Genomic DNA, 23,241 nt, shown 5'->3' with positions numbered 1-23,241 from the left:
AAATGGATAATTCATTAATTGTATTATATATTGAACTTTTTAAACTGATAAAAAAGAGAAATAATAATTTCATTAAAAGGAATATAAGAACATCTGTAATCCTCAATTTCTGGTTACCAAGGACACTTTATAGATGAACCCAATTATACTTGATTGTCTAAAGCTATTGCATGTGATCAATAGATATCTAGAAATTCAAAAAAGAGAGAATTTTTCTTTCATGCAAGAGTGAGAATATTTTTTTCAGCAACAGTGGGAGATAGAAATTTTTCTTTGAAGATCTAATTAGTTAAATTGAAGGACATTTTTTCCTGTCCATAATTGAAAAAAAAAACTAAAAAAACTTGTCCCAACATATTGACAAAATAGTTGGTATCTACTGTTATGATTAATCCCAATCTTTGTTCCTATATAAGATAAAAGGCACTTAAAATAATTCTTTTTCTTTACAAATTTAAATTAACAACAGGTCATGGAGCAGATTTAAAAGCTTTGTTCTATTTCATGATAGTGAATAAATGTGTCAGGAATATACAAGTACAGCAAACTTTGGGGAACTGGAGAGGTACCATTATGGTAGGTTCTGTACAGTATAATTAAATATGGTATGTAGTACAACAGCATTATTTTATTCAACTAATTTCGACTTTTCTTCTTTAGCTTCTTCTTTTTAGATTTGTTCTTGTTTTCATTGTGTCTCATTTTCCCTACATTGACAGATTTATACTCCTCCAATTCTTTAATAAGCCTGGGTCTTTTTGTTTCTACATGTACTTCCTCCTCTGATTCTGCATCAGAATCTGACATAAATGGAATGAAATCTGGAACTAGAGATGATGCTGGTAAGTCTTTCTTAAAAACATAAAATCTAGAGAAGTCCTCTGGTTCACTTTCCTGTTTTGAGTCTGCTAAATTTTCCAAATTGTTACTCTCATTTTCATCACAGATGTCACTATCTTCTTTTTCGATGGTTTCCATACTTTTGTGTTTTTCAGAATTTGTAGTCTCGGTTTTAATGTTTTCTAAATTTGAAGTCTCTGCTTTTTCTGTTGTAGAACGAACCTTTACTTCACTGTCAGGGTCCTTATTTTGGGACACTAAAATTCCAGTGCTTTCATTTCCATCTTGCCAAAACTTTGGTGCTACAGAATTAACAGACTGAACAAAGTCTCCAAAATCATTTGCCATATTCTCTGTTGGTTTCAAAAACCCAATAGCTACAGATCGAAAGCTAACTATATTCATTAAAATATCATTCAAATTGTTCATACAGATTGCAACACAGTTTCTTGTGGTAGCTAATTCAACCAGATGTTTAGTCAATATTGGTGGATCAGCAGTTGAACATGTTAATACTAGCCGTAACAGGTCCTTCTCTAAAGATTTAGTAACATTATTTACACCAAATACTATCTGCGAACGTAACAGTTTTTTCCTATCTATGATGGCTTCCTTTTCTTCATCTGTCTGTTTTTTGCTAATTTTCTTAGGAACAGAAAATTTAGCTAAACATTCTTTTAACTTAGTAGAAATATTATCTTCTACATCATGCTCTAGCTTAAGTATTGATTTCTGTGTAAGGGGCATTAAAACATTTTTCACTTTGGGTTTTGTTCCTTTTTCATTCTTCCCCTTACCTTCCTTCTGGGCTTTTGCTCGAATTGAAGTCGTCTGTTCCTTGTTACTTAAGATTGCTGCAGCCATTTGTTAAGTTACCAACATAAACAACTGAAAAAGCAGAACATATTTTTCTCAAGTTGGCAAATCAATGATGCAAGTTTATTACTATCCTAATGCATTTAAATTACATGTATCTCCCTTAAGTCCAATTTGCTGCCATATATAACTTTGAGCACTAGGTTTGCTATTCAAAATTAATTTTGGTTAAAATTTACTATGAGGGGGTAGAAAAGGGGGGTACCACCTTCAACCTCACAATCACCCACCCTGAAAAAAATTCTTCAAAAGATATAGAAAAAAAAAGACAGATAATCCAGACTATCTGTTTCCTATTAACAGTATTTGAGAAAAATTATATATTTCATTTAAAAATCTTTTGGAATTAATTTGCAACAATTCACATTTTTGATTAGACTGTAGTTTTTTCCTTCCTTTTGAAACATATTTTACATTTATTTTCTCCCACCTCCCAACCCCCTATATTCTACCTCCTTAGCTGTCCAACCCTCTACTTAGGTGAAAAGACCTACAGAGCTGTGCCATGTTATTAAGCAACATTCTTTTACAAATTTATGGAAATATAACTGTTTACACTCCCTACCCTAAATCAGGAACTTCCATATTGTTCTTTTTTCTCTCACTCTCTGAAATTAACACTATTAAATTGATGGCCTAAACAATTGTCTCCTAAATAAAGTTTGACAAAACGAAAAAATACTACTGTGTAAACTTATCATGGAAAAACTGAAAAAAAATCCATTTCTGAGTTGTCTTATACTAGAAAGGTGCTCAGTAAATTCCCATAGCAATTCCCAAACTAAAAGACATAATTAAGACTTCTTAATATAAGTCCAACTGTTGCACATTTATGCAATTAAAATAATATTAAGGCTACTAAGAACTCTTATGTAATGTAAAATATGAAATACTTCTTAAAAAAAAATCAATATTCAACAGTCTCCCTCTTACATGACCATCTAAAATGAATGTTCAACTTAAAATCCTAAAAAAAAACAAATTCATGTCAAAACCTATCGATCCTCTGAGAAGATAATTTAATTTACTATCATTCAAGTGGAGGAAAACATTGCTTGTCATCTGTCAGAGATGTCACAAGAAATTGTCACATTGAAATTGAATATAGTGGTTTAGCCTGCTTTTGGTGCAATCACAAATTTGGACATTTTTTGTGAAAGAAGAATAAGGCCTGACAGTGTGGATCATACTTCATCAAGGTTAGGTCAAGAGGTGTTTACTAACATACTCAAATCAGCTCAACATTCCATATAAGGTCAATTGTTCAGAATATAAATTCACCATTGTGATTTACTGTTCACCCTACAAAATCTGTGTATGAATTCAAAATAAGATTCCTATTTTAATATCGATTTTCAACCTAAAATAAACAAACTGTACTGATTATCTGCTTTGTAGGAGACATTCCTCACTAAAATCAGATGATAATTAAATGCACACATGACCATGAATTTCACCTTTGCACCTGAACCAGGTTAAACAAAAACAATAATGGTGGCCCATGTCACTTGTCATTCATCCATTCGTTGAGTCTGTCAGCATTTACAATCATAATATTTTTTTGACATTTAATAGAAGTATATCCAGGGTATGTGTGTAGAAACAAAACATGTCCATAAATTTTTTTTTTTGAATTTTTATTGGAGGCTTAATATTTTGACCGCCAGGATGGGGTAAACCCACTATATACATTTGTGTAAGTTCAAATAAGGTCTGTTGCTGAACATAAAACATGTTCAAACACAAAACCTCAGCAAATCTCTCACTTTGAGAAAATTTTGAGACGGAGACCTCCTGTTTATGAATTTTCCAAGGTTAACATATATGCTGTATACAATTGTATACATCAGTATTTTTTTTTCAATACTCAGCCCTTTTAATGAGACTCTGACGATTCATAAAAATCAAAGACTGAAGTCTTCAAAGTCACTAATAATCAAATATTTTATGCAACTGGTTTTGGCTTGCTTTCAACATGAATGCCATATGCTCTACAAATGAGTGACTTCCACTAGAATCATGGTTCCCTTGATATGATTACTCTTTTGTAACCATGATTACCTGAATGGTTTACGATCAAAACAATCGGTTACAAGGAAGTGCAGGTAATGTTTTCATTCCACAAATTACTCTCAAATTTTCAGCAATATTTGGGTGTTCAAAATTTGAGAGTAACTTGTAATTTTATGTAAATTAGTAGATATTGACCCGAGAACCAGATTAGGAACATATTAAAGAAATGGCAATGGTAATATATATATATATATATATATATATATATATATATATATATATATATATATATATATATATATATATATATATATATATATATTGGGGTGCTAATAATGTATATATGACCTATATATTCAATTGTAACGAGCCCCTAGCTGTGTCTGAATGGGAAATTGGGTAATGTTCAATGCTAACCTATTATATCATCATTTAATGTAAACTTCCCATTCTCATACAAGCAAAAATTATACATAGAACGTGCGTATGATATTTTAGAGGTATATTTTGATCTCGTATAAAGCCTGAAATATGAAGTTATGACATTAAACATGGCACTGATAAGCAGATTAATGTGGAGTAGTAATATAAACTTTTGCAAATCATACGCAAATTTATAGAAATTAAGAATGCAAGAAGTTGATAACAATATTAGCAACTTAAATTTAAAAACTAACCTAAAGAAAACAAAGGTTTATAAAATGTGTTTCTTTATCTAGTAAAAAAACATTTAACAAGTTTAACGTATCATTTAATAACATTAACATGGTCAGTCTATTCAGACAAAAGCGGCCTAACCCATGAAGAGATTCTCACCAAAAAGAGAAGGGCATGGGTAGTAATGAGGGTACCTTACACCAGGGAGCTAAACAACTCAAATTGTGAATGCAAATGGGTCAATTCGGCCTAACATAAATTCGTACCTTTTGCAACTGTTCAAGGATTATCACATAAATCAACTGCTAGTTCATTTTAGATGATGGTCTAGTATATAAAGCATCAGAAATGCATTATCCAAATTAGAATAAACCAACACAACTGCCAGATGTTCACCTGTGTAACTCACAAACAGTGTCGTAATAATGGAACCACTGTTCCTTGTCCCTTTACCACTGTTCCCCACCCCTTCAATCACTGTTCCCTGTCCTCTTTACCACTGTTCCCCACCCCTTCAACCACTGTTTCCTGTCCCTTTACCACTGTTCCCCACCCCTTCAACCACTGATTCCTGTCCCTTTGACCATATCCCCATGTCAAACCTCCCAAAATGACTTGGTTCACTGTCTTCATGACAGATAAAGTGAAGTAGTCAATAAAAAGTCCTGACCAGAATTCAAATAAAATTTCATATTTGGACAATTGGTCTCCCAAGACCAAGAACCCCTATTAAAGGATTGTGTAAGTTTCATTAATAAGTCCACACATCTTTGGAACTCCAAGTGCAAAATCATGGAATAAGATGTTAAAAGTTTGTCACAAAAACTATATCTATGTATTGTTTTTTTTATATATTCCTAAAACTCTTTAAGTTTGTATTTTCTAGTTCACAGATTTGCTAGTAGTATGGTCTTTTCTTTTGTTAAGTTATTTTGCTTGCTAACTTGTTCTACAGCTGTTTTTCTCTTTGGAAATTAAACTGAAGATTTTGGTACTTAACATTGTTAACAGAAGGAGTGAAATTTCCCTTCATTTCAGTAATGTAGTAACACCTGGCTGTAATAAAAAGCTTTGTAGAGTGCAGCATGATGCAACCACAGTGGCCTAAACAGTTTGGGCAATTTTGGACACAACACTGGTTTTTGACACACTCAAGCAAAAGGACTTATCTGACAATTTATTAAGTACACAACAAATGGTTTGGACACTATATTGCACAAAATTTTTATTTTGGTCTGATTTTGAAAATTTTTAATTGAATTTAAAATTTTCAAAATCAGACCAAATAAAAGTCCATTTTTTTTGGTGTGGTCCCTTTTGACCTCTTATTACTAGAAATTGCAGGCAGGAATTTTTATGATAAATCCAATAGAAAAAAAACAAAACATTTTTTTTCAAAATCAGACCAAAAATGAAAAAAGATGAATTTTTTGGGCATTGTCCAACTTTGACCCCCTGGAACTTGAAAATGAACCAAAACACATAAAATCTGCTATATAAATTTCTTTATCAGAATTTAATAAGGAACAAAAAAGAATAATTAAAATCAGAAAAGAAAAACAATCACTGTCCCCTTCTCCTAAAACAGTAGCGGCCACAAAGTTCAAATTAATTAGGGACCTTCATTAGTACATTTTGAAGTTACTAAAATCATATCAAAATTTCATAAAAATTGGTCAACCATAACTACAGTTATTGCACTGAAAGGAATTGTCCCCAGATGATGCCAATAGCACTACCAACAACCATGAATATGATGTCTGTACCATAACATTAAAAGACCACATTTTTTTTTGCAGTCATATAAAAAAAAAAACTGAATTAATCACAAACCTCCCTAACCCACAAATCTAAACTTTAAATTCATTTCCCCTGGTAACTGAAAATCTACCTAAATTACGTTTACCCTACCGATGCATCTGGTCCATGCTCCCAGTTTTTAGTAGAGTCCGAGTTGCTCATTTACTTTTGTTACTTTGTATGTATGAATTTAGTTACATTATGTTCTTTGTTGTGTATGTCTGTTTTCCATGTCTGGTCTTTGTCCCTGGATTACATTCTTTTGATTACCGCTATAACCTTAGTTCCCTTGATTAGTCTTACAGACCATTTTACTGTAATTAAGAAATAATTCATAAGGGTATGGTCTTGTTCCCCCCCATTTACAAATGGGTTGAACTTTTATATTTAATAAGTTTTTCTATGAGGTGTTAATGTTAGGTATAAAATACAAAGGTCAACCGGAGTGTAAATGAGAGACCAATCCTATCAGGAATTATTCCTGTTCAAAAAATGAAGAAAAAAAGTATTTCTGTATCCAAGGAGTAGATTTATGTGCACCACTTAGCAACCACCAAAATAAATTTTGAAAATAACCTTTGCCAAGTGCAGCATTTAATGACCACAGCTAGTGTAACTTTGTTCACTTGGGACAAGTGCAGACAGTATGTAAGTATGGTCCCTGACAGGACAGAAACAAATTAGAAAAGAATTATCTATCAAAATTGTAAGAAATAATAAACCTCCTATGCCAATTTTGAATAAACACTTATTTTACCCCTTTTGGCCCCTGTTTTTTGTCCAATTTTAAATAGCTTCTTCTAGCAGCAAGTACTACAATATTTCAAAATTTCATGACATTCGGTTTACTACAACTTAAGTAATCATGTGAAAACGAAACATATAAGTGCCAACAACATCATATCATAATACAACTGCATTTATTTGGAAGTTGTATAAAAACAACTAAATTTTTCTCATCCCTTTTTGCTTCAAAATCACCAAATTTTACATCAACCAAAGAAAAAAAATGGCATTAAAATGTAATAAAGAAACTATACTTTTTCAGATCTATTTATTAATATTAAACCTATCTATTTGACAAGCAGAAATCTACACGAGCTGCTCTGTGACAAAAATACAGATACTTGTACTTATTATACTTATTAAGGAATACATACCATAATAAAAACAGATATACAAAAGTTATACATACTAGAAATTGTTTACAACAATTAATTTAAATAATTATTACATTTCTACATTAGGTTGTGCTAATGAATTACTGACGATGATAGTATGATGTTATCCAACACAATCAAGTTTATAACTTTCCAAGTTTTAGAAAAAAAAATGAATCAGTGAGGTATAGGGGCAAATTTTTGGGGGAAAAATAAATTTTCTAATAAATGTACACACAATTTCAGGCCTTGTTATGAAGCCAGTAGTAACTTTATTATGTCATACTTACTCAGTTTAACTAAAATTAGACCTTGCGTTTTTTTGTTTTTTTTTCTGAGCAGGAAATCTAATAAATATTAGAGAAGCTAATTTCAATAAGACTGATACTAACTAAAAATCATTGAACAGTATACTGTCCTGTTAAAAATGTAACACATTTTCAAGCAGTATTTAAATATAACCCCCTCCCACCCCACAACCAGAACAAAAATTATAATGGTGTATCCATATTTAGTACAATTGGCAAAATCTGCACAAGCAGAAAAAAGTCATTTATCTAATCATATTTGAAGATTTATGAAAACATTTATGGGAATAACAATTAATTGTTGCATTTCAGTAACTTCAAGTATCGAATCAACTTATAAAATTTATGTGAGGAAAGAAAGCTCTTCAGATCCAAGGTGTAAAAATAAATATACAGGAAAACTGCCCATTTTATCACTATACTAGCTAACCTAATTAAAAATCAGAATTAACAAATAGTGTATAAAATACAAAAAAAAAAAACAAACCATTAAGGTTAAAATAAAAACCCCAACAAACCAGCTCAATATACATACATAAAATATAAAGTACAAAAATAAGTGTAATATAATCTATAACATAATCTGGAGCAATGATGATGTATATTTTTTATTCATCTCATTTTTGTTGGACGAAATAAGATTGATATTTAGCAGAAGCAAATAAGGCTACTTATTTGTATATATAAGTATCAAAGTAACATTGATTGATTTCATTCTGTTTCAAATGAAAGCTTGATAGGCTTTTGTGAAATTGAATATTATCCAAACATATCCGATATAAAATTATCTCCCTTACCTTAGGTCTACCTCCTTAAAATCTTCTTTTTTTTTTATTTCAAAATTACAGAAAAGGACCACTGAAGAATTTCAAATATGAAAAGCTACAAGTAAACAATCTTTATGAACCAAGAATTTGTGAATAATAAATAATGGGGAATAGGGTGAGACATAGCTGTGAAAAATAGCTCTATTTTTTTTTGTATTTTTGCAAAATAAAAAAAAAGGATCAAGAGCTACGATTTTGCAGCTAGGTGAGACAATGAAGATAACTTGAAGACACCAAAACAGTAATCTGCCCTGCCGATATCAAAATTGTTATTCCTGATATCATACAATTTGATGGATTACGTTTCCATGTTAGTCCAATTGTTTTGGTGCTATATTCAGCAAGTATACATTCCTGTTCTTGGTGCAACCTTTTTTTTTATAACAATTTCAATTAAATACGAAAACATAAAAATATACATGAAGAAGCAACATGCATATTGCTTTTATGCAACTAACATGAGTTTCTTAAAATGTTGAAGTTACCCCCAAAAAATTACTTATACAAGTCATGTGACAAAGAAAGTGCAATGAACAAATGAAAAAAAAAATTAAGTTAAGCCAACTGAATTCTAAATCTTTTCTAATCATAATCTAAGGCATAACAAATCAAATTCAAGTATCTAAGTATTAAACAATGCACCAAATAAGGCAAATTTTGAGTTATAGTTTAAATATATATTTAAACAATTATCCAAGTTCAGACCTTGATTCCTTACTTAATTTACAGAATAAATATCCCCCTATTTTCATTGGAACAACTTTATGAGGTAGCTTCCATCAATAACAGGAAAGTCAAATTTTAACATCACATGAGTACATATTAAAAATTAACACCACTTACATGTAACAAGGCTTTTAATTTCTCCTCATAAAAAGATGCTATGCAAGCCATAATTCAAAGCTTTCATGAAAGTGATCTCAGACTCTTCTTAGAATTATTAGTGAAATTTGTGTATACACTGTAGGCTGTGCATATAACAGCACTGGTGAGGCTTGTGAGTGTGAATAAAAATTTTCGAGATGTAAAAATGGCAATTTTTTAAGTACAGAAAATATTTAAGCCTGTTAAACTGCATTGTATAAACTACAGATTTGTTAGAAATAATTTAATTTTAAACTATGAACTGGAAACAATTCTATTTACATACACATGTCATCCTTTCTTGATCTGAGTTAAAAAAGATACTAAGTCACTGTGTTTTCATATCATTAACCAAAAAAATCAGTAATTTGTAAGTATTTATCATCATAGTTCTTAAATATATTCATATTCAAATAAAAATACATTTTCTAACACTGTTACAGAAATACAACTTTACATTTTTCCAATTTTAGTAAATTACGACATACATATACATCATACAATACTGGAACCAAATTTTATCTTATGCTAAATGTACATTTAGTATTATACTCACACTCTAAGACAACTCTACAGTATGTTTAAGTACTTTTTTTTTTTTGGAGAGCGAAACTGAAAATTGACCATTCCTCCACAACTGATCGTTACCTATGCCAAGCCAAAGTGGACAAAAATGAGTGCTTTCTAATATTACAAAATATTGATATTTGTCCACTTTGGCTTGCCATAGTTACCTGTAAACAGTTTAACAAGTAGTATTTCTCTTGAAAATCTGAACAAAATTTTCTTGTATATTATTATAAACCACCCATTCCACTTAACTTTTAACGGCATGAAAGAGGCCGATTCAAAAGTTGGTTAACACTATAGAAACACTATATTATCCACTGTGAACAACATCAATCTTTGCCAAGAGAAAACAAATAAAATCTACAAAAATAATGGCACTTAAGTGACCAATGCTTAAATGTATTGATAAAAATTGATGAATCCAACTTGAATATTTTGAAAGAAAACAAATACTCACAAAACAAGATCTAAATACTAATACTTAGATAACACACATTTAAAAAATGACAATATAATATCTTCTTAAATGTTGTTATCTAAATATGGAAAGTAAAAGTATTCTTAATTTTGCCTTTTGCCTATTAAAAAGGGGTCATACAATTGTCACAGTACTACAAGAGAAGTTTCAAATTGTAATCTTTTTAAAATTTGCTTTATCTAAATTTTTACCCAGTATTTTCTTTTTTTAATTTCCTGTTTTAAATCTTATAACACTGGAAATCTCATGTTATTCTGTAAAATACTGCTACATGTTTTGTTCTTTTTAAATGATCCTTTTAATAAAAATCTGTGAAGCATAGTTCTTAAGAAGAAATCAAAACCCAAAACAAATAGCAAAAACATAAAAAAAAAAAAATCATGATCTTCAGATAACTTTTACTAGTCTTCAAAATCCACTGGAAGAAAATGAATTATTTTATCACACTCGTGTAATTCTTACTTCCCATCCTTATACTCAATGGTAAATGAAAGATCCAATCAATCAATGTTTTGTATAGTGAATGGCATGGATTTCACATGAATCCTAAATTTATTTCTTCTGTGGATATGAGCAGGAATTTTTGAGAAATTATTTCAATTCTGACTTATTTTGTCCATTTTATTCCCATTTTTTTCATCTTATTCATCCTATTTCAATGATCAATTTCTAGTCAGTTATCCTTTGTACATTTAAAACTCTTGTTTCACTAATACAAAAATAAAACAGTACAAGAAAATTCAATAACAAATACACTACACCTCATGAATACTTGTTCTCAGTATAAACATACAGTATAAATTCTACCTGTTTAAAGCCTCTTGAAATTTGATAAGAATGAATATGTAAATGATAAAAATAACATAATCAGCATTTGAACTAAGTAATGCAATCAGAAAACTTTTGAAAATTAGCCTCCTTCCACTGAAAAGTAGACAGGTCAAAATCTGTATGACCTCCAATGGAAGTAACAACCATGGTTGATAGTTCTTCTATAAAATTTCAATAATTTTTCATTCATATTCATATTATTATAGGTCACTCACTAAAATCTAAAAACAAAAATCGAATTAAAAAAAGAAACAAAAAAAGAAAGTACCGGTATGAATCAAACTATATGTGGTACATTTCTCATGAGACACAGGTATGATGAAACACGCTATCTTTTCCACTTTTGTTGCATAATAAACCAAAAAATAACACATCAATTCCCATCTACCAAATGTACGACTAAAATCCATTCAATGCTGCTGCATTAGTACTGAGTGCGGGTCTCATAGGTGGTGTGGGTTGTGGTGGTTGTAGTCGCACTTGTTGTTGTCCTGGTTCCTAGTCCAGAACCACTCTCCTGCCACTTTCGGAACTGGAAAAAGGTATCAGCACCTAATACCAGTAGAATAATGAAACAGAAGACCTACAACCAGAGAAATATACTGATTATGTACATTCTTAACGGAAATTTCAAAAGTTAAGTACAGGCTCACCCTAAGAATCATGCTAAAGGTGTTAAATCAACTGTCTTAATGGTGTAAACATGCGATATATTTTCCATAAATGATTTGAAATTCAATATAAGTAATTGGGGAAAGTGTAGAAAAATGTAGAAAAATATTTCCAATAGAGTGCAATTTAACTTTTTGACATTTCTTTTCCTAGCATTAGATACAACTTTCATTGTTTTTTTTTCAATGACTTTCTGAAATATATTAGATTATATGAACCTGTACCTATAAGAAGGAAAACAAATAAGAATAAAACAGGTAAAAAAAAATTTCATAAGACCAAATACTGCCATCAGCAAAGTTGTAAAAGGATTAAAAATTTTCAAAGACAACACAGGTCCAGCATGAATTTAATTGATGAACTTTAAAGAGAATTATCAACATTTAAAACATAAAACCAAAAACAAAAAATTAACTTTTAACTCAAAATTCATTTATTACCTTTAACAGAAGTAGAAACATGAAGTTGCACAAATTGTTTTTTAATATATCGCACACCCCTTGAATGGACATACAATGTCAGTTCAGTTTAAGAATGGAGTGTTTCATCTTTGATGTCTCATCAGCATGTAAAAGTATTGACCATAGCACATATTCAATACGGTAGGCTTTCAATGTATGTCCAAACCAGGTCTTCACTTTGATACGGTGATGAAACACAAATAGAATGCTGGCGCAGTTGATTCAACCACAGAGGTTGAACCCTCAACAGTTTAGGCAAGTATGGACACACCAATTACACTTGATACAAGTCCAAATCACACAATAAGAATTTTACCTGAATCAAAGTGACCCCTTAATCATAAATGGTTCAAGTCTTAAAACTAATTCCGGCCATCCTTTGGAGGTTTGACACATCATGGTACAATATCTCATAGTTCCATTCACTTATTTTAAGGAGGCAGACCTAGGGTAAGGGAAACAGCTCTTAAAAATCACTGGAACATTTGTAATCAGCATTTTACAACAACCTTATGTAATCATCTAATTAACTTGGATTCATTTTATTCTGCTTCAAATGAAAGCTTATAAGGCTTAGGTAAAATTGTGTACGATCCAAACATATCACTGATTTCATGAGTTAAGTCCCTTACCCTAGGTCTACCTCCTTAAGTCAAGTTAATGTCCAGATATCATGAAAATGCTTGCTTCAGTCCCATTTTTGGCCCCTCATTCCTAAGTCATTCAAGCTACAACTCCAAAAACAGGCCTGAATCTTTCTTATGTGGTATGGCATCTTGTGGTATATTATCAAAGAGATTCATTCACTTATAGTCAATTTTTTTGTGCAGACATCATAACAAATGCTTGTTTCTGGTCCTTTCGTGGTCCCTTATTCCTGTACTGTTCAAGTCACAACCCCATAAAACAATCCCAGCCTATGGCACCTTGAGGTACAATTTCAAAGAGGACCATTCACACAGTTATGTTAATGCCTAGATATCATGAAAGTGCTTGTTTTTGACTTATTTTTGGTCCCTCATTCCTAAATCATTCACCCAAAAAAAAATCCAAGCCTTCTTTTTGTGGAATGACATCTTGTATAATTTCAAAGAGATCTATCTATTCACTTAAGAGTCAAGTTATTGTCTACATATCATGAAAATGTTTGTTTCTGGCTTATTTCTGGCCCCTCAATCCTAAGCCATTCAAGTAACAACCCCTGAAACAAATCCCAGTCGATCTTTTTGTTGTATGGCCTCATGTGGAACATTATCTAAGAGATTTATTCACTTAAATTATAGTCAAGATATTCTCTGGTCAATCATTATGAAAATACTAATTTATGGCCCCTTTATTTCTAAACTGTACAAGTCACAACCCCTACAAAAATACCAGCCTTTCTTTTGTACAATTTCAAAGAAACCCATTCACTTATAGTCAAGTTTTTGTCCAAATATCATGAAAATGCTTGTTTCTGGCCCCCTACCTACTGTGATATGGCTATTAGTGGTATAATTTCATAAAGATCCATATACTTATACTCAAGTCATTGTCTACAGGCACTGTACAAGACAGCAAATTTTTTGTGGACATATAAAAATGAAACATTCAATTCTTATAAACCCATTTGACATGTTTCTCTTATTTCATCAAAGTGTCTGCGATGGAGAATACAGTTTTGGTTATTTTTATCTTATTTTTTTAAAATGCAATACACAGGGACCAATTTAAATAAGTCAGGTAATTGTGAACACGGCCTATGTAAAACAGATAAAACGTACATCAAGGACTCATGAAACATCATTTATAAACGAATTATCCAGTGAGATTAGCAGTTTTATGACATGAACAGTGTTAATTAGCTAGTATAGTCTGTAGTTTTTAGTATTGTTTATCTTTATTATTGTAGTGAAAACTTGGTGGGTTTAGAATAAATCTTAGAAGATATATTTATTAGTAAACAGTGGCAGCAGAGTTGGTGTCCATTCGGCGAAATGGCAAGCAGTCCAAGCTACAAAAACCCACCAGGTTTGACAGAAGACAAGTCATACCAGCAGTGGAAGAATGAAGTGGAAATGTGGCAATTGGTGTCAGAAGTGGACAAAAAGAAGAGAGGATTAGCTCTTGCCTTGTCCCTCCAGGGCAAATCAAGGGAAGTGGCCTTAGAAATATCACCTGGTGATCTTAATGTTGATGAAGAAGTTGAAAAACTGATAACTGTATTAGATAAGATGTTTCAAAAGGACAAAGTAGACCAGGCATATGCAGCTTATACTCAGTTTGATAAATTTAATAGAGAAATGAGTGTCAAAATTAGTGACTATATAATAGAGTTTGAACAAAGATATAACAAATGCAGGAAGTATGAAATGGTCCTCACAGATGCCATACTAGCATTTAAGTCACTAGACAATGCAGGTCTAAGTCAAAGTGAGCTTTAGCACCATGTTCAGATTTCAAATTAGATACCATGAAGGCAGCACTAAATAGAATATTTGCATCAAAGTCTCAGTCTGATGTAGATCATATAGTAACTGTAAAAGAAGAGAATGTATTAATTGGTGCACATCAATATGGAAGAGGACGTAGTTCAAGGAGATTTGGTGCAAGAAATCGAACTGATCACACATATGGAAAGAGAAATATGCAAAAGTTGAATCCAACTATCAATGGTATTGTTTCTCGTTGTAGTGTATATGATTCCAAATATCACTGGGTTAGGGATTGCCCTCACAAGTCAGCTAATGTGAACGTAACAGAAGAACAAAGTAGTAAATTAGACACTGAGACAGTAAACATCACTTTGCTAACATCATCAAAGGAAACTCTACCAGCACAAGAAATATTTGTAACTGAAGCATTTGAACTGGCTATTGTAGATACAGCATGCACAAAAACAGTTCGTGGAGCATAATTTTTTAGACTCTTTTGGCCCTGGAATAAAAGAGATAAAATGCAAAGAAAGTCATGTACCTTTCAAATTCAGTGATAGTAAAACAGTTTATTCTTAAAAAGAGCACAAACTGTTATGGATCTTCACAATGATAAAGTTTCAAAGTTTGGAAAGCCTATTGATGTTCACTTCACTTCAAATGGACACTATTGTATCAATACAAGACAAAGTAAAACTGGTCACAAAAGCTCATTGGTCAATGAAGAGGAAAGGTTAACAGTTGAGTCAGGATACTCCAAGAAGAAGAAAAGAGACATTAGTTTGAAACTGCATCAGCAATTTGGACATGTATCCGCTGAAAAATTGATTTCTCTTTTGAAAAGTGCAGTGGCCCTTTTCACAAAAAATTGTAAGAGTAAAATTAGTCGTAAGTTATGACGTCACAATACTTTTATTTACTATGACATCATAACTTACGACTAATTTCACACTTACGATTTTTTGTGAAAAGGACTGCAGGTTCAGTTGATTCAGATACAAAGGCAATAGTGAGTGATGTCTGCTCAAAATATGCCATTTACTTCAAATTTCAAGGTCCCAAGTCAAAACCAGTGGTGGCATTTTCCCATGCAAGTGACTTCAATCAGATTGTTGCTATGGATTTGCATGAAATTGATCACAATTTCTATTATTTGCATATAATTGATTTGTTCAGTCGTTTGAGTGCAGCAACAATCATTAGGAAAAAGGACTCTAACGTAATAGTTGATAAATTCATGCAAATTTGGGTTAGCATTTATGGCGTACCTGAAGTTGGAGTATATACTGACAACGGTGGAGAGTTCAATTCACAAGTATTTAGAGAGAAAGGCAGAAAATCTAAACATGTCTGTCAAAACAATGGCCGGTTATAGTCCATGGTTAAATGGAATTGTGGAGAGACATAATGCAACACTAACCGAAACTGTCAACAAATTCAGAAAGTACTGATCTTTCTTGGGAAACTGCACTTAGTTGGGCTTTGAATGCAAAAAACAGTCTTGTAAATGTGTATGGATATAGTCCATATCAAATTGTGTTTGGAAGAAACCCAAACTTGCCCTCAACACTCCTGCATAAACCACCAGCCCTTGAAGGACAAACAATCAGTAGAGCAATGGGAAAACATTTAGTTGGTATTCATGAAGCAAGGAAAGCTTTTATCACATCAGAATCACCTGAGAAATTTAGACGTGATCCTTGAAAACAGATTCAGGCCTTCTGGGAAAAAGTTAAGAACTGGAGTTAAGGTATACTTTTTTAAGAGACAATCAGTGGAAAGGGCCAGGTACAGTGATTGGACAGGATAATGTTGTTGTCTTCGTACGGTATGGAGGAACTTATGTAAGAGTTCATGAAAGTAGAATTCTACATGACAATGACAAACCAAACAAGAGGAAGGATGTTAACCAATATGACAATGATGATGATGATGATGATGATGATGATATGCAACCAAACCATCATCCCAATATAAATGATGCAGTAGCTCAAGAGGAACACGAAATGTATAATCAAGATGACAATGATTCTGAACCAGAAAATGAGAATTCTTTGAATGATAAACATATGGCAGATTATGAGACGGACAATACTCAACAGGAAGTGATGATACTGTAGCACAACCTGACAAAGGAGATGATCAAACAATGGCTCAAAGAGACAATAGGAGAGGTGCTAATTCAAATACTCACTATAACCAAAACATTGTTTTGAGAAAGAACCAAACGGTCAATTTTAAATTTCCTGGAGCAAACAATCATGCATGCATATCAACTAGGTGGGTGTATACCATAAAACAAACTGATGAAATCATTAAAAGGAAGGCAAGACTGGTAGCAAAAGGTTTCGAGGAGGATTGTTTAGATGAGATACAGAAAAACTCCCCAACATGTGACAAGCAATCACTTAGACTTATTCTATCCATAGTTGTGCAAAATAAATGGCATATCAATTCCATTGACAGCATTTTTGCAAGGGGAGAAATTGCAAAGATAAGTTCTTCTGCCTCCATCAAAAGAGGCTAACGCCATAGGAAAGGTTTGGCTTCTTGAAAAATGTGTCTATGGGTTGGCTGATGCATCACTTAAGTGGTTTGAGAAGGTTAAGAAAACCTTTCTGGAATGTGGGGGAAATAAGTCAAAAGTTGATCCCACAGTATTTCACTGGCATGATTCAAATGGTCGTTGGTGTATAAGCTGTTCATGTAGATGATTTTCTTTGGGCAGGAACTGAATACTTTAAACAGAGTGTAGTGATGAAAATACGAGATAAATTCAAAGTTGGAAAGGAGGAATCAGAATCCTTCAAATATTTAGGGCTTAGTTTAAGTCAAACAGATGATGAAATTGTACTAGGTCAGAAAGATTATGTTCAAATCTTAAACACTGTTGCAATAGAAAGGGGAAGACCAAAGGACTCCAGACTTTCTTCCAAGGAGCAAACTATTAGCAGATCCAAAGTTGGACAACTATTGTGGCTTGCCAAACAAACATGTCCGAATATAGCATTTGATGTTGCAGTTATTGCATCAAAATTACAGACAAGCATAGACTTGAAGAAAGTGAACAAACTATTGAGAAAAGTTAAAAATGAAGAAGTATCTTTACATTTTCAGGATATTGGAGAAAATGTTGACTACTTTACAGTGATGCATCTTTTGGTAATCTTCCTGATGGAGGAAGACAAGGAGGTTTTGTAATCATGCTCCATGGAGGAAATAATAAAATCAATCCAATAGCATGGCAATCTAAGAAAATTAGAAGGGTTGTAAGAAGCACTCTTGCTAGTGAAACTCTTGCCTTGGCAGAAGGCATTGATTGTGTATCATCACTAGTCACATTGTATAATGAGTTGGTATTCAACAAATGTAGCTCAGACGGAGGTATTAAAGTGAGATGTGTTATTGACAATAAAGACCTCATCGAATCTATACATTCAAGGAAAAGTGTATCCGAAAAACACCTAAGAATTGAAGTTAATTACATCGAAGAAATGAGCCAAAAAAGGAGACTTAGTAGTCAGTTGGATTGAGACAAATGGACAGTTAGCAAATGTACTAATATGCTAATGCTCATGACATTTTCCAATGCTTGGAAGCAGGAGAAATAAGTACATATTCTATGGACTAACTTTTCTGGCTAATGTGTTTTAATTAAAAAAAAAAAAAAACATGCACAGAAGAAAGATATATTCATTAGTAAACAGTATTGAGATGACCGTATCTTAGATGAACACTGTATACTAAATGAAAGCTGAGTTATAAACAGTATAATATTGAGAACATCACATTGTTGAGGTCAACATTGTGTTACAATTAAGTACTATCATATTTTGATGAAAACAGTGTCATTGACATGAACATGTGCCTTTCTTGACAAATGATTATTCTGACACTTAAATTTATTTTTCATCACAACTCCTTTTCCTCACAAGAAAGAGAAAGGATCAGATAGTTAATTAGCTAGTATAGTCTGTAGTTTTTAGTATTGTTTATCATTATAGTCGTAGTGAAAACTTGGTGGGTTTAGAATAAATCTTACAAGATATATTCATTAGTAAACAAACAGTAAATGTTATTATTGATAGGAATATAATTATTCGAAAGAATGAATATCTAAATATCATTATTCACAGTAACCAAATGATTATTCTATCTTAGATTATAGATTTTCTTCATAATTTGTCGATATTGTCAACATGAATTTTTAATTCTGTGATTGGCGGCTTGATATCAAAGTGTGACGTTTTGGTGGGAGAAAGTCTGAGATCAAAATTACATAAGTTATTTCACAGTGTGAATTATTAAAATTTATTTCATTAGGAATGTTAAGTAGTTATAACCGTTAGTTACTTACACCACCAGCGATAAAACCTCCAGAATAAGATACTTTGCTAGACTGAACAAGACATACTATAACTGATATAAGATACAGAACACCATAAACTACAAACTAAAATCTACAAACACAATAGAGCATGCAATATTTTCAACTTTCTATATATAACAACTACAAGCAAAGAAAGAAACTACAGTAAAATCAGAACTCATTGCTATTTTTTATTCTTTAATAAATCATAAATATTAAGGCTGTAATTTTAAAACTTATTTCTCTGACAGAGTACCGACATTAAATATTTATGACAAGTCATATCCAGAAATTTATAAAAATTTGGGAAAGTTCAAAGCTATAATTTTCTCCTCATTGTGCAAATTTTGCATTAAATTGAAAAATTTTCCAACTCTAAGTCTTCACCTGATTCCAGCAGTGTTTATGAGTCCTGAACAAAATGGAAAAAAGTAGTGAAAAAATTTTTCATAGATAGAAAACACATGTATACATAAATTGGTTTTGTTCAATCTGAATACAAATACATTTTTATACACTAATTACTGTTTAAAGTATTTCTTGTTACATACATTTATCATGCCATGTATGTCAGATTGTAACTTATTAACTTTATAAAAAAGTTGACCTTTAAAGTTGTAATAATGTAGCAATGAGTTTTGAAATCACTATTTCTAACAGGAAAAGATGAATATAATGGCATATTAAGGAATAGAAAACTTCCTAGTACATGTATTATAAATACATACAAAATATCTATTATCTGTCCATCTATTATAAATTCTGAAATATGATTACATCTGTTATGATTTTTGTTTCTATTCGTATAAATAGCTGCATATGAATTTCCTGGTAGACTTTCATATGCCGGTTCTTAATTTTTTATGAAGTTTCTAAAAAAATATATAGTTTTCTCAATGCTCATCTATTGAACTTGTTTCACATTTAGTAATGATAATAATATAGGAGGTTGCCCTATGACTTAATATTCAGAAAAGTACAAGAGGGTGGTTTTTGCAAGGCTTTTTAAATGCACTATCAATGCTTGAGACTTTATGAAACTGAATATAACTTTTTGAAGTGTCAGCCTCTGTAAGAATCAGGCATTGGTTTAAACTAGGTAGAAATAATCTACAACTCGAAGGAAAAGACTATTTTCTTCTCCAGAAGTGGGTGGGCCTGAGATGTTGAGTTGGAAATTTTTTTTCTGCAGCAGCCAGATTTAAAGAATTTTATTTTAAAATCAACATTGTCAAGTAAAAGGGGAAATATTGAATAAATTTTTTGTCTGTCCATGGTATAGTAAAATATGTTTTTGGCTCAAATTTCAAATACATGTATTTTTTTCAAAATAATACCCCCAGTATAAAAATGGTCAGTGCCTAACTGAATTATACGACTATTTCTACAATCAGAATCAAGGAATTTCTATATCATTTGGTGAAGTCAGTTATAATTTCATTGAGATGCACTGCAAATAAACATTCCAAGGGCAGTTAACTCTATCAAAATCTCTATTATTAACATTCTAAAGAAAAATTTCCAAACATATTCAGTCAAGCAGAGATAAAATAGTAGTCATTTCAAATATAGAAGACTCCTTGGAGTGAAAGTATACTGTCAGATGGTTTAGTTCTTGACATGCATGTTTCTAATTTTTCACAATTTGCCTGATTATTACAAAGACTTGTACTAAATACTAAACTTTTACCACACTGCTTGATCAAGCTGTAGCACTGCATGATTTGGTAATTATGGAATTGATCATAAACGTAGAGCTAGTATATTGTTAAAATATTTTGGTTTTCTAGAAATTGTCAAAGGACAAGCATTTTCTCCATAATATGTAAAATCTTTAAAAAAAGTATCTTTAAACTAGAAAACTTTTGTCCAACTAAAAAGTCAGCTTGCAGACTGGCAGGGGGAGGTTAAAGTAAAGTCTCGAACATTGATTCTTTGTAAGCAAACTTGAAAGGTGAAACTACCCATGCAAAAAATTGGTAACTTTGCAAGGGATATGAAAAATTACATAGACTTACAGCTCCTGCGATTAAACCACCATTTGGATACCAATTCCCGGCTTGTATGGCACAAACCAGGAAAGAAATAAGATAAAACACAACATATACTATATAGTATATCATAATCTGAAAATAAATAAAACCTTATTGTTAGGATTAGTCTAAATAAGCCACATGGGTTATTTGTTCAAGCTGAAAATAGAAATCAAAATAATTACTGTAGTAACACTTTATTACAAGCAAAAAAAAAATTAATAGCATGTGTTATCCATCCTAGATGAGAAACGCAAGAACTTACTGCTCCTGCAATTAACCCATCACTTTCTTGGTACTTTCCACCTTGAATAGCACAAACCAGGAACGATATAATATAAAATAAAGTATATACGATGTGGTATATCAGGATCTGAAATTGAAAGTTGATTATTGAGATCTATAAGTGTACTTCCTGTAGAAAAAAAAGACATATTGTGAGCAAGCTACCAAAAAGAATAACCCCTTGGGCCCCTTGGTCAACATGGACTCCTTAAATATCAGTCTTGATATTTGATTATTTCCCATTGCAGGCATCTGAAAGCACTTACTAGTATCTTTTTTTTCACAGACATCTTTGCATGACACCTAACATTTTTTTCTCTCTTTTCGTGAATATCTCAAAATCCTTATGTTAGATTATCTCACCTTGCAGGCAAATTCATGTGTATCTACATATGATTCCTAATCATCCTTTGAAATTCGCAGGAATTATGAAAATCCATTCAGTGCTTCAGGAGGACTTACACTAACAAGATAGATGGGCAGGCAAATAGACAGACTTATAATTTAAAATCATCTAAAAAATCCCTAGGGGTATAATAACTTATGAAACTAAAGGATATGGAGTCTCAATTACCATTTTCAGGTCATATGGCCACCACTCTATGCAGTACCAAAACAAACTGAACCTATATCTATCCAAATTATGTATAAGTTGATCAAAAGTAGCCAAAATAAAGCTGAGAAGGGGTACTTTAAAATTAAAGTATATGAATATTTTTAACGTGTGAGTAATTTGCTTCCATGCTATCAGTTAGAAGAAAAAGTACAAATTGTGAATTTTCAGTATTTTTATTCCAATTAATTTTAAGAAAAACTTTCTACAATCATTTTACCATAAGTATAGTGATTTTGAAACCCTTGTTCTTCACTCTTCACAATGGTATGAACTTTTAAGGCATCATTTGCCCTGGGAAATTACAGAGAAACTTTGAAAATTACTATTTTAACATGTAAAGTAGTGGAAACATTAGAAGTTGTTAGGGAGACCTGAAGATGAAAACTTCTCTAAGGACTGTGTTGTCTGATTTGAGTTTCTTGACAGATAGGGACATTAATTGTAACTCTGGTGAATATACATGTAGACCAAATAAAAGATAGTCATTCGTAAAGGCTTTTGATATATAAACCTAGAATTTGACCTACAGATTAGGGCATTCATTGCAACATACATAATGTACATACCAATGGTAAATGATATTTATGCAAAGTTTCACCACTCTACTATGGATTGATTCATTGTGGCTTAACATCCCATGGCAAATATTTCATAAAAAGAATGCATGATTCATGGAAAAGACCCTGTTTTTTAGTAGTCCAACATGCTGAGCTGTTCTTTTTTATTGACTGAACAAGCGAAGTGACTCCCACAGGTAAGTATGTCATCAAACACAGACACATTATTCTGACTCTGAGACATCTTGATCACTATATACCTTCCACAAAGTGTAGGGTATAATAACTTTGATCAATTTAATAGGCACCCAGATCAAACTTACAATCAGCTGCCATGGTCCTGGAAGTTTATAAATGATCCTAAGCATGAAGAAGATCCACAGTATCAACACAGTGATTAGACAGGATATACTGACAAACTGGACCCATCCTCCACCAATATAGCTGTAGCCTGGGTGAGATGTCACACAGATGAATACAATCAGACTTAAAACCTGAAAAATATTACCAAAATACTATTTTAAGAAGATGTAAAATGTAAATGCATACTACTAAGATACATTCTTCTGTGGGGGTTTTTACAGTCTTGACTATCCTTACGGATCTTGCA

The 23,241-nt window shown here is 31.9% G+C and overlaps 2 protein-coding genes across 10 annotated transcripts in view; both read right to left on the bottom strand.

Annotated features, from left to right (window-relative positions):
• Positions 1–473: 473 nt before the first annotated feature.
• On the bottom strand, positions 474–4,615 carry LOC148616858 (uncharacterized). 3 transcript variants are annotated; one of them, XM_088583994.1, is made up of 2 exons: positions 4,546–4,615; positions 474–1,728 (listed from the first exon to the last, which is right to left on the bottom strand). In XM_088583994.1, the coding sequence occupies exon 2, from the start codon at positions 1,702–1,704 to the stop codon at positions 637–639; it is 1,068 nt and encodes a 355-aa protein (XP_088440120.1). In that variant the 5' UTR covers positions 1,705–1,728; positions 4,546–4,615; the 3' UTR covers positions 474–636. The 3 variants fall into 3 exon arrangements, with proteins under 3 accessions (XP_088440120.1, XP_088440123.1, XP_088440121.1); XM_088583997.1 differs by having other exon boundaries at positions 4,528–4,551; XM_088583995.1 differs by lacking the exon at positions 4,546–4,615 and adding an exon at positions 4,407–4,539.
• A 2,608-nt stretch (positions 4,616–7,223) lies between these two features.
• Positions 7,224–23,241, bottom strand: part of LOC148616857 (plasmolipin-like) — a 33,603-nt gene continuing 17,585 nt past the window's right edge. For 6 of the 7 annotated variants that reach the window (XM_088583987.1, XM_088583990.1, XM_088583988.1 and 3 more), the window contains exons 3-5: positions 22,955–23,125; positions 21,159–21,266; positions 7,224–11,807 (exon numbers count right to left, since the gene is read on the bottom strand). In XM_088583987.1, the coding sequence (XP_088440113.1) occupies positions 11,649–11,807; positions 21,159–21,266; positions 22,955–23,125 (438 nt within the window). In that variant the 3' untranslated portion in view covers positions 7,224–11,648. Of the gene's footprint in view, positions 11,808–21,158; positions 21,267–21,438; positions 21,547–22,954; positions 23,126–23,241 lie in introns of all 7 variants that reach the window. The other variant, XM_088583993.1, reaches the window with a different exon arrangement.

Source organism: Perna viridis, chromosome 5 (assembly GCF_037379345.1).
Source record: "Perna viridis isolate PV_CMFRI_1.1 ecotype Kerala chromosome 5, ASM3737934v1, whole genome shotgun sequence".
Taxonomy (NCBI): domain Eukaryota; kingdom Metazoa; phylum Mollusca; class Bivalvia; order Mytilida; family Mytilidae; genus Perna; species Perna viridis.
This window is presented reverse-complemented; position numbering and strand designations above follow the sequence as displayed.